At 41.9% G+C, this 13200-nt stretch overlaps 1 protein-coding gene across 1 annotated transcript; it reads right to left on the bottom strand.

Annotated features, from left to right (window-relative positions):
* Positions 1-2894: 2894 nt before the first annotated feature.
* prox2 (prospero homeobox 2) lies at positions 2895-11679 on the bottom strand (the record flags this gene model as incomplete). The annotated part of the gene is made up of 4 exons (XM_084311033.1): positions 2895-3062; positions 4660-4854; positions 7940-8041; positions 10111-11679. The coding sequence occupies 4 exons, from the start codon at positions 11677-11679 to the stop codon at positions 2895-2897; spliced, it is 2034 nt and encodes a 677-aa protein (XP_084167159.1).
* Between the last annotated feature and the right edge of the window lie 1521 nt (positions 11680-13200).

Raw genomic sequence — 13200 nt, 5'->3', positions numbered from 1 at the left:
ACATGAGTAAGCACACACTCATGGTGCACACGCCCACACTTATGGCCACTAAGGAAAGGTCACTTTAAGAATAGTATAGTATAACTTGAGATTGTATAATATAGCATGTACATAAAGACCCAGTGCCTCATCCGTAGCTAACAGTGTATTGCACTACCACAGGACCTAGCATGTCCTACCATGCTCTGTAAATAACGTATGTACATATACCGATATGCTACTCTGTTTACTTGTTTATTGCACAATGTCGTTCTATTGGATTCTATTATATGTTATTACTATTGTATTATGCACATCGTTGCGAGCAAGACCACCCGCATTTCATTGTATACTCGTATGCCGTTACAAATAAAACTCTTGACTTGACTTGAACTGTTACCACCACGACACAGACTCAGACTGCAGGCCGCCTCAGCTCTCCTGTGTTACACTGCATGGTCACTAGATGACACTGTTTCTCTTCTGTGTGATCCATTTCTGAGAGAACCGTCCACTATCAACAGTGAGATGGCCTGCGTTGGCTATACATGTTGGACAATTCTACTCACTTTGCCCCTTCTCCCCAACATGGGACACGGGGAAGAATACACGTGACTGATTTTGAGATACATTGTATTGTATTTTATTTCATTTTTTTTTTACATTTTATATAATGTATATTTTCATTAAGGTAAACAGATCAAAGAATCATAAAGCAAACTAAACGCCACAAGAACGTATATGCCCAATACAGTGTTTTCTTTATTTAAAAAAAAGATTTGAGAGGATGTGTCTGTGCAAAATACAATACAATACAATACTGCGTTTCACCACAGAAGTAGGACCAGTGTCAGCCCTCAGGCTGTTCAACATTTGAGTGTTCGCTCTGTTTTCTTTCATTATATCAGATGTTTGCCAAGCCTTGTTCCGTAAAATGTCACACAACAAATTAATTTGAACAAGCACTACGGTTCAACCGGTGGCATTTTAATTGAGTTGAAAATGTAAATCAATTTACCGGAGAAGAAGATTGATCTAATTGAAAAGAAATGTCTATTAAAAGATTACTGGGGTTTGTTTTCTCCGGGTCCTCCTCGTGGAGCCAATCCAACTTCATTTTAATTTCCTTAATGTTATCATTTCTTATGTAATTGGTGCTTGGGTACTTAACAGGTTTTCCAATTAAATGTTTTGTTTTGGGCTACTGGTAATGTAATGTAACACACTCACAAGAAGAATTGTACTTTGATGAAGTGGTCACCCCAGTGTTGTGAATTGCTGTTCTTCTCATGTTCTTTTCTTTTAAAGGCACAGTGTATCCTTATTTTTAAACCCCCCTCAGTATATAAATGCTGAGTTTTTAATGATGAAAAGGAATTTCTCAAAGTTTTCTCCCACTGCGGAGCATATAGGCCTACAATCAACAATAACATTAATTCATTACAACAATAAATATTTGTAAAGTACTGTGCCACGTCTACAACTGCCAGGTTTACATTGGAGCCGAATGCATCCGAGAGCGGTAGCCCATCATCTGTGTGCTAGTTGTGATGTCACTGTCTGTGTGTGTGCGTGTGTGTGTGTGTGTGTGTGTGTGTGTGTGTGTGTGTGTGTGTGTGTGTGTGTGTGTGTGCGTGTGCGCGCGTGCGTGCGGATGTGTGCACGTGTGTGTTTGTGAAGTGATTAGCACGCTTAGAGCGGGTGCCTGGAAGAAAGAGAGTCAACGGGTTTGTGGAATTCTGCTTTGGTGGCACTACTGATGATATGAGGTCACATTGGGCATTAGTCATTAGGAGGGAATGCATTGTGTCTGTTTTTAAGACATGGCGGTCGTTCGCATCCGCACCGGCCGCACAATGAATGCAGGCCTTAGAAAGTCCACTTGAATTGGCTTCGGTGAACAATGTGCACAGGATAGTCTGCAGGACAGCTGTCTGTTCAGCGTGGCTTAGAGGCACCAAATCATAATACACTCTCTAGGTTGTTGGAACCATTTGTACATAAATAAAACATGAACTGAGTCATTCTTTTTATGGTTATGTGTATAACCAACCAATGATTTAGATTTAGCTCCACATGCTTGCGTTTGATAATGTACAACTAAAAGGATTGTCAAAGAAAACCAGAACATAGCGTCATGAGATAATTAAGTGCATCTTTATTTTCTTGAACCACTCAAATGTTGTATCTGTGGCATGTCTGCAGTATCAGAACATTATATATAACATTATTAACAGTACTTTTTTTTATGACAAATGTCTTTCATATAGGATGATAAAAGCCATGATATTCACTTGCATTCTCACAGTATGATTCTCTCAAGCTAATAGCTGTGACATAATTATAAAACATACGCAATGTACAACAACAATTAGCGGCATATTTACATTTACACAGAGCAAAGCGATGAAATGAAACAAAGATATAAAGGTTTGTAATGTTGACAACAGTTGCCGCAATGATTTGCCTTCCAGTCAAACAATCCAAAAACTACCAACCTATGAAATACAACTAACTCTACCATGAAAGGTATGATAACACTTCTGTAAACATTATTTTTGGCACACCTATGAACTCAACCGTTTTCTAAATGTGCTGACAACGTGTATGTAAGCAAACACTAATATTATAATAAACCATAAGAGCATGAAGAATGAGCTATATTGTCTCCCTGTAAAAAAAGGAGAGAACATACAGTACTTCAGACTACACTGTGGAGTTTTCTTTCAAAGCCATGTGGGTGATTTTTCTTTTTTCTTTCTTTTTACAGTATTTACAAAGCAATGTGTTCATTCAAGATTCTGTCCTTAATGTTATCTCACTAAAACGCACTACAAGACATTAATGAAATAATACCGTCAAGACTCAAGTGACTAATTGCAAAGAAAATCACCCTCCTCTTTGTCTCATTCGGCCTATAAACAGGACGATGTCTTGAAGTCGTCGGGGACATCGCTGTCCAGCTTGCAGATGACCTTGTAGATGGCCTTTTTCCATGAAGGATCGGAATCTTTCGCTGTGGATATGGCATTGTAAAACTCGCGTAAGGTGATTTCAGCGACCTCCAGGAACCTGTCTGGAACCTGTTAGGAAAAAAAGAAACACCAGGCGTATCAAAGCCATATTCTAATAATCCATATTTAATGCTCTGACATGAGACCAGAGCAAGTTTCAAGTTTGTTTATTATTTGTCACAATAAAATACAGAATACTTTACGATGAAATGCTTGTTTCTGTATGAGCCCCTGAGAGTGTGCTTCATACAGTAAAAAAATTAAATAAAATAATAAAAAAGTAGGTAAAAAGTAAGTAGAGGAATGTTCAATATACATACGGTATATACAATATACAATACAGAGTAAAATGGTTAACAGTGAGGTACAATGCAGAAATGAGGTACAAAACTTAGGGTAAGGTGCAAATGAGGCATGAATGTAGTGCAAATCTCTTTAATAATAGATCAATATAATTTAGTGTTCGCAGTGTGTTCTCCTGTCATTTTACTCTGAGTCGAACACGTATAATGACCTACTGTATAAAGCCCAACTCCTCCAACACTCACACTGGTAAAAGATAACTCTCTGTTCTCTGAACACATACCGTACAACAAATACAACGCCAAAATCATTAGCTGTCAGTGAGGGAGGGGGGGGGGGGGGGGGGGGGGTGTCTGCTTTGTTTAGTGAGCCTTGTTTTCTTGGACTTACACTAAACTGATGGGAAAGAGAGAGCACCCTGCCTTCCCAGGAATTCTACCCTGTCCCTCTCTCGGCACCAATCAACAGACGGCGTCTGGATGCAAGGGATGCTGGGAGAAGTGCCCGGGTGCCGGCCTTGTTTCCCATCCATCGGCCAGTTAACACAACAGTTGTTGGCATAAGTTATTTTTCTTTCCCCTCATCTCCCGACACAAAGCATCCCTGGGAAAGGAATGTCTTGGTCCCAAGGTAAAGAAAACTGGTCTAGTCTCTTTCCCACCGAACGGCCTTCTCCCTCGGAATTCACAGCGTCTTTCTCAGCATTCCGCATCAGTAGCAATCTGAGTCTCGCTCAGGCGTACTGGTCCTCTAATCCCCAGTTGTTTTAGTGGGATTCTGCGGCTTCCTCTTCCCACAGATTGATAAAGCATCACTCTGGAGTTTAGATAATGGCTGTAAAGGCTGGGCCGGCCACAGGTGCAGAGTGACACATGGGTCAGGGCAAGGACATAGTGACCACAGACACATACTGGAGAGCTGTGAGAGGACTATACACAGGGTCCTATGGAGATGCCGGTTTAGCTAGCGCAATAATCAGCTTCATGGCGTCCAGCTCCGCAAGTGCATCATACTTCAATTAAACCACATTAAAACGCATTCCATTGAAACTAAATGCTGTTTTTCTCTCTAATTATACTCTATAACTATATTGCTCAAAGACAACAACATAATTTTTTACAACAAAATATTTCCTTCAATACAATGTAAATCCACCTTGTCGGAGCACACAGTCTCTTGACAAAAGTAAGTCAACACAAAATCACCTGAGGCTTCCCTGGATTAGAAGTTTACATAAATGGAAGAAAATCTATTTTAACCTACACCATTAACAATACATATGATACAGATTTGACTGAATCTCAAGCCACTGTGAGTAGTGCAGAGTAGTGAGCAGCACTGAGGATACAGAACGGGAGTTTACCTGGAAATCGTTGGCTTTGTTGTAGTGCATGTTCAGGGCTCGGAACAGCTCAGAGTCCCTGCTAACAGACATGTCCTTGACGTCGCTGACTCCGTCCACGATGGCCTGGCGGGCAAACTTCTCCATCTGGATGTAGTAAAACTCCCTGAAGTTACTGAACCACTTGATGAGCTGAGAGGTGATGCAGCGATTGAACTGGAAGTGGAAAGAGACGCATACATGAGATTCTGTTTTCATTGATTGGTTTTCTATGGCAGAGAGGTGTAATAATCATTGGTATTTGTTTATCTATAAGGCCGTTATCGGAAAGCTACCACCTTACAGTATATTGCAATGAGGCTGGATTGGAATTTTGGATCTAAACACGCTCAAATGATGAATTATGCTTAAGGTCCCCCGTGCACAGTCTGAATTTAGAAAGTCAGTATTTTGTTTTAGTGCATCCCACTTACTGGAATGATATTCAGCATAAGCTGAAAATCAATTCTCTGCTGACCTACGGTCAGTTTAGGGCCATGATCACCTCCCTGGTACATTGTGCTTGTATTTTAGTGTTTTTATTATGTTTTTATTAATGCCTGATTTTATTTATGTGCAATTGTTTTACTTTGACAATCTTTTTCTTACCTTTAATAATCTGTTTTAATTGTTTATCTTGAATTCCACGTAACTCGACACAGTTGCAAATGAGGGCAGTTGAAATAAAGGTTTGAAATTAAATATAAGACTAGGGATGAAATATATCATATGACTAGGGATGAAATATATCATATGACTAGGGATGAAATATATCATATGACTAGGGATGAAATATAGCATATGACTAGGGATGAAATATAGCATATGACTAGGGATGAAATATAGCATCATGTGACTAGGGATGAAATATAGCATGTGACTAGGGATGAAATATAGCATCATGTGACTAGGGATGAAATATAGCATCATGTGACTAGGGATGAAATATAGCATCATGTGACTAGGGATGAAATATAGCATCATGTGACTAGGGATGAAATATAGCATCATGTGACTAGGGATGCACAGATAGCACTGTTTGTTTCCCTGCCAATACCGATACAGAGTCCTAGACTTGTTAATATTGACCGATACAGAGCACTGATTATTTTTACTGAACAATATAGACATTGACCATTAGTCTGGGCTCATTGGACAAAAATGATTCAGGTATAATCCATTTATCATCATTGATGCTAAATAGATCTAAAGATCTTGATTACTGACATACAGTACAACCCCTCTGTCTTGGTATTGGGGAAATTCATATCGATATTCTGTTTTAGCCTGATGTCAGTCCAATATCCAATACCAGTGTTGGTATGTGTGCATCTCTACTTACACTGTAGCGTGTAGCACTGTCCAAATCTCTACTTACACTGTAGCACTGTTCAAATATCTACTTACACTGTAGTGTGTAGCAATGTCCAAATCTCTACTTACACTGTAGTGTGTAGCAATGTCCAAATCTCTACTTACACTGTAGCGTGTAGCACTGTCCAAATCTCTACTTACACTGTAGTGTGTAGCAATGTCCAAATCTCTACTTACACTGTAGCGTGTAGCACTGTCCAAATCTCTACTTACACTGTAGTGTGTAGCAATGTCCAAATCTCTACTTACACTGTAGTGTGTAGCAATGTCCAAATCTCTACTTACACTGTAGCGTGTAGCACTGTCCAAATCTCTACTTACACTGTAGTGTGTAGCAATGTCCAAATATCTACTTACACTGTAGCGTGTAGCAATGTCCCAATCTCTACACTAGCGTGTAGCAATGTCCAAATCTCTACATACACTGTAGCGTGTAGCAATGTCCTAATCTCTACATACTGTACACTGTAGCATGTAGCAATGTCCAAATATCTACTTACACTGTAGCGTGTAGCAATGTCCAAGGGGAGTTTGAAGAGAGGACATTAAGATAATTATATATATATTTGCATATATTCAGAATAGAATTTAGTTGCTTAAAAAAAATCCTTTGATTTCAAACGGTTCGTTTTGAGGACTCGTTTCCATAAAGTGACGCAAGAAAGCACCTACGGGACAAAATGGCACCTGACGGTCGGTCGCTCGACTCGGCGTTAATTGCTCTGATCTTTTTCCCACCGACGTTTCGAGGGTGAAAAAACATCTGTCAGAGCCGTGTGTTTCTAAACTCAATCTTGACATTAGTCTTGTTATTCTATCTCTTCATCCAGAAAGACAGAGGGAAAAAAAGGCCCAAGGGCTGGGCAGCCATCAAAGACGTTTCTTCTCCCCGTGGTTATGGGTGAGAAAGCGGCAGCAGTAAGGACAGAAGGAAGCTTCCCTCTCACTGACTCGGGCTGATCGGATGGAGTCAGACACCGGGATTAGGCCGTCTTTTGTTCAGTGCCACTTCCCACCGCAGGGTCGTGGGCAAGGAGGAGACGCTCGCAGCCTCCAGCGCCACAGCCTCCCCCCTGACCCCGGGGGTCAGAGCCAACCGAGGGCCCAGGGGCCCGGGGCCAAGCAGCCCAGGGCCACAGTGAAAGGCAAGGTGATAGAGCAGGATAGGAGACGGCTTTGGGATGGGACTGTAGGGGGGGCAGTTGGAGGGCATTCAACACAGGAAAGAATACAAGTTCGGAAAACAGACGGGAACGTGAAGTGAGGAGCGGGGGGACAGGAGACAGGAAAGGAGGTGTAAAAAATAAACTGGACTTCTTCTACACCGACGTATGAAAGGAACCGGGAACGCGGTTAAGAGAGGTAAGGAGAAAGAATTAGGAGACGCACTATAAGAGAAGGTCGACGAGGAGACAGCAGAGGAGGCGAGAAAAAGGAGACAGAAGAGGCAGGGACAGGACACCGGGGCCAAAACACACAGGATGTTGTGGTTAGGGCCAAGCGCTCGGCAGCTCACAGCCTGGTTGCTGCAGCACAAGTCTAATACCAACTCTGGTGTTGACACTCAATAGCAATGCCTTTCCTACAGAGTCCTTTGTCACTTCATTTGCTGACTGGAGTGGCTTTTTAAAGAGAGAATGCCCCTCTATCTCCCTCTGCCCCCAGGACATACTAGCAGCTTAGTGGCTTTGTCATTGTAAACCCTCTACTCCTTTGTCCCTCTCCTCCCGACACACTGCTGATTCTGTCCCCGGCCACGCATCAACAAGTAGATATTGGGGGTGGTGGGGTGGGTGGTGGGGGGGTGAACATAGAACATACAATTTTCGCAGTTGTATAAACAGTGGCACGTAAATATGTGCGATATAAATTATTGGTAATAACTCACCTTGACGTCGGGGAAGAAGGTTTTCAGCACGTTGGAACTTGGGTATCGGGTGTAAAAGAACATGAGCTTTGCCTTCTTCAGATGATTGGGCGTGAGACCCTCCTGAATGTGCACGTTTATGTCAAGGCAGCAAAAGCGGGACAATTGGACACAGTATATAACCGCGTAGTGTGTATACACACTGCAGAGCACAGCGATAACAGAGCAGAGTATTATGTTGCCTTGATCTTCAGCTAAATTGAATTACACTAAAGAACAGCTTGGCGTTAACTAGGGAGTCAATAATGACCCTAACATGTGCTTATTGGCACAACAGCATTACGAATTAGATTAGGTGTTTTTAATTAGAGGCTGCGGCTCCCCGTGCCTGGCAGTAAAAGGGGGGTTTGTTTTGAAATGTTTTGAAGGAAGGGGATTGATTTTCAGATATAATTAAGTTGATCTGAAGACAACATATGTTGCATTATTTATTTCCCCCCGCTAAAATGTTTATTTTAGGGGAATCACACATACATTGGTGAAATAAAATCTAAGGTACTCTGTTTTTATTTTAACGTATTCTGTTGATATGTTATAATTAAAAATTATTTTAATAATTTACTGCAACCCTCTATTGATACAGTAAAAAAACATTTTCCTTATTGCAAATATCAATATATCCAATTCCTTCTTAAGTTTTCTTTTCCCCCTGTGGCAGCGAAGATGCTCAGAAGCTTTTCCTCTGTAGTCTATGAGCAACGCCTTAGGTCATAATATTTCCTTATCAGGTCACACCACACCATACATTTATTAGGGAATCCTACCTTTGAAATAAGGAAGTTGGGATGAAAGATTTATGTGGCATTTGTTCAAAGAGAACCAGAGCTCTTTGCACTGTAAAGATAAAGAGAATCCTGAGAGGCACCTGATAGTATTTCTCTCCAAAGTGTTACGACAAAGAATCAACAATGGTGACCAGTTCTGAGTCTGGTCTTAAGATCTTTTCTCTGGTTTGTTTTGATATGACAGTGTCTAAGAAAAGGCCTGTATTGATTAAAGTCGAATAGAAGATGATGTAATCTTATTGATTATGGGCATCACAACAACAACAACAAAGTACTAATACATGAAATTGAATTGAATTGGCAAGCTGTGGTAAAGAAAAATAAAGCCCAGACAACACTATTTGTCCACTAGTAATTTTCTCCAATTTCTTATATGGTGTAATAATGTTGAATTGCACTGTACTTCTACAATATACTTTTTTGATGGAAGTATCCAACAAACAAATGCTCAAGGCAAGAGCTCAAGTGTTATGGTTGGGAGGCACTTGTGTTTTTTCTGCCGGCACTCAGAGCTGACCTTTCTGATGCACCCCTATCACTCTGATGCTGGAGAAATAGATCCTGCGCCTTTTCAAGTCTGACAAAAAAAAATAGAAAACGCTTCCTGGAACAGAAACCCATGCTTTCGGCTGCCTTTGAAAAATCGCCTTTTGTTCCTGACAATTCTTATCAAAGCCTTGTATTCCTTTTTATTTGTCTTTTTCTGGACTTAAAGTCATTACTCGGCTCAGATTAAAGAAGATGCTATAATTTTCTTTAGGGTGAGCGAGATCAAAGAAAAAATTCTCCTTGAAGTCTGTTTTACTGCAACTGCTCACGCTGCAATGAACCTCAACCAGTCATTGTTCAACTTGAGGGGCTAAAATATATGGGGTTTGTATAAAATGTAAACAATGTAAATTGTACATGGTATTGGTCAAATAGCTGTGTCCTGTAAGAATAGAAATAGAAGAAAAGTTTCTTTTTCTTTTCTTTTGGTTTGCAATAAATGAGTATAAGATAATGCATTATACCAACATCCCATTGCGTCACTCCAATATGACAACAGGTTATACTGTTAAAATGTATTAAATTGTATTATTGTAAGTTAATCATTCATTCAAATGATTTGTAATTACATACAGTAATAGGGTTAGCCTATCTTTCTTTCCCCCGCCAGTCCCATATCTAGCCGCAGTTGTTAACTGAAACTGTCTAATTGTATTTTAACATCATTATGAAGCAAAATGCTAATTCATTGAGTTCAACATTAATAAGATCAGTGTGTGGCCAAATTCGGCATAAAAAAATCAATTAACAGGCCAGTGTTACCTAAAACATATATAAAATACTCTCTTCATAGTGAAAGGATATATTGAGAGACATGTAGGGGTTTCTCTCAGCCATACTCTGCAGGTCACCGCACTCCATCTTGACGTGAGGGAGACACAGATTGTCCACCGTCACCGCCCCCAGGGCTGTGGGACGAGGATGGTGGCCCAGGTGGCTGGACGTCACCTTGGACCTCATGGCAATGGCATCCCAGGGCAGGTCCACTGAATCCGGGGAGGTCCTGTCCATGGAGGGGGGCATGCACGGGAGACCCCCGAAGTTAGTGTGGGGCCCGTACTTGAGGAGATGCTCTAGGATCTGGCTGTCGTGCAGAGGGGTGCTGTAGTTGAACTGAAACGGTGGCTGGTGCAGGGGGTAAGGCCTCTTCACGGTTGGGGCCACCGAGCGTAGCGGAGTCAGCGGGGGCTTGCGAACCACCAGCGACAGGGCCTCAGTCTGGTCCTGTGGGCTCTGGGCCTCCATGCTCTCATAGTACTCCATAGGCCTGCCTTTGACTGTGGCCTCCTCTGTGTGGGGTTGTTCCTGGGTACAGCCAGCTTGCTTGCTCTTTCTCTCTGAACCTACATGGGCCTGGAGATCCGGGGATGGGCACATGCGCTGCTGAGGGGATAGATCCAGCCCTGTGGAGGAGAGCTTCCTGAACGCCTCATCGACACAGTCACTCATGACCTTGGAGAGCTCCTGCTTTAAGGTGTCCTGGATGTTCTTGCCTTCTCTCTGGTGCGCCAGATAACCCGCCACTTTCATCCTGTCCTTACATTCTCTGTTTGCTCTGTCGTGCCTCCTCTCAAACTCATCCTCGTTGCTTAAGTAACTGGACTCTTTATGTTGCACCAAGTTATCGTGCTCTATGGCGTCTGTGGTCTCATCTCTGTCTTCGTGGTCGGCGTCCTCCTGGTTGGAAACCTGAAGTAACTTCTCCTGGAGCTGACGCAGGAGCCTCTGCATGCTCTGGAGCTGCTCCTTCAGCTTGTGACACTCCTCGTCCTTGTTGTTGTCACCACCGCCACTACCGCCTCCAGAGCTACGGCTGGGTGTGCCGACGCCGAGGCTGTGCTCCTGGTGTTGCGGCAGCCTCTGTTTGCGTTTGTTCTCCCTGTAGGCTTCCCTGGCCTCTCTGGCGTCTGTCTCGGCCCTCTCGCTGTCTCCGTGCAGCCTGCTGTTGGGTGAACCCGCCATGCCCCGGATGATGTTCTCCACCCTGGCCCGTTTGGCCTGGAGGTGGTCGCTGAGGGGCCGCTCTCCCTCTGGGCTGGCCCCCGTAGAGAGATGACAGCTTGGGGAGCCGGCCTCTGCCGTGCTGTCCTTTGAGGAAACACTACTCTGGTCCTCCTGGCTGGAGTCGAGCATGGTGGAGCTGGACACCGCTGAAGGCGGCAGGTAGAAGCGGCTGTCGTCCAGTGCCCTCTTATTGTGGATGGTCTTGCGGAGGAGCTGAGAGATGATGGATCCATTGGAGTACGAGGCCAGGGGCTCGTCGAACATGTTCCTATGGAAACAGGGGATCATGAGGTCCGGCTTGTCGTCCTCCAGGCGGCTGTCACTGGGGTTGTGCATGTTCTGGTCGGGGAGGCTGAGGTTCATGTTCTGGTCAGGGAGACTGAGGTTGATGCTCAATAAGCGCACAGTGTAGGACTGACTGCTTCCTGGCACTGTGCAGAGTCACAGCGCACTCAAAGTCCAAGAATCTGAAAAGGATGAAATATCAAAATAAAATGTCTTATGTAATGTAATACAAAAACTTGAACGAAAAGAACCTGGAAAGATCATTTGAACTATACTTAGTATTAATATACTTAGTACTTAATATATAATATCATACAAAAGCTATAAAAAATTTATAAATCAAATCTTTTGAAGTACTTCTACAGAACTCTTCCCCATCTAATTGTTATACGTTGTTTTGTAATCAGCCATCTACAGATATGAATCATACCGTTTCAAAGCAATGCACAGTGAGTGTACTTTCTCTCTACCTCTGATAGTAACCAGAAGACAATACATTAAATGGTAAAAAGAGATGGAACAAGATCTGGATGTAACCTTCACAGGTAATGCTGTCATTTAATCTAGGACTTGAAATTGCCTTTATGGTTTTATAATGACTGTTCAGTTAACAAAAGTGTTATAACATATTCATTGTATGGAACATCAAAGGACTGTGCTCATTATTTCCATGTTCCACAGATTCATGTTAAGATATTTCCAAGATCTTAACGGGCATTGAAGAGCAGCCTTATGTTATGTATCCTTTCATCCTGGGTTTGAAAGTATAGTCAATATGTGGGATAAAAAGAATAATTGTTTTATACTCATAAAAGGTGTATTTCTATTAGTATGTATGAAAGGCATAGACTGTACAAGAAACAGCTCAATGTAGCAATATATTATTAACAAGTGAGTGGGGGGAGGAAATAATGGGAAAGAAATAATGAACCTTATCTTTTGATGGATTTTGGTTAATGAACGATCAACATTATGCTCATGTTCAATGTTCGGATGTAAAACACTCGTTAAAAAAAAAATAAAATAAAAAAAGCTGGTTTAGTAAACAAACATTCCTCTTAATTTATGGAACCATGAGTCAGTTGCTTGACCCTACAGTCACTGACTCAGATCTCGGTCTAAGAGTATGGAAGTATATTTTTTGTACTAAGACATAATTTACACATAATAAACAGCCTGCAACTTCATTATTAACACCCATATAAATGTTCAGTGGGTTTGTATTATATATTGTTAACTAGACAATTCCGCGCGGGGAAATTGTGAAAGTATGGGTGATGCCTGTGTTAGAGCGACGGACTGCTCTGTTGTATGTCAAGAGCGACAGACTGCTCTGTTGTATGTTAGAGCGATGCTCTGTTGACTGTTGTATGTTATAACTTTGTAAAGAAACTCAAAGTACTAAGAGCGATACACTGCTCTGTTTTTTATTGAACAATATTATCACACTTTTTTTTACTGTCCATTCTATTTTATTATTTTTAGCCTATTTTAAACTGCACTTTTTAAGGTGAGACACCCCAGGTGAATAGGCAAAAAATATTTCAATAGATATCACTATGAAACCTTCCCAGTTTGTTATGTACATATAAACTAAGA

The sequence above is a fragment of the Notolepis coatsorum genome, assembly GCF_963971535.1.
Source record: "Notolepis coatsorum genome assembly, chromosome: 3".
Taxonomy (NCBI): domain Eukaryota; kingdom Metazoa; phylum Chordata; class Actinopteri; order Aulopiformes; family Paralepididae; genus Notolepis; species Notolepis coatsorum.
Note: the sequence above shows the minus strand (reverse complement) of the source record. Positions and strands in the feature narration are given on the sequence as shown.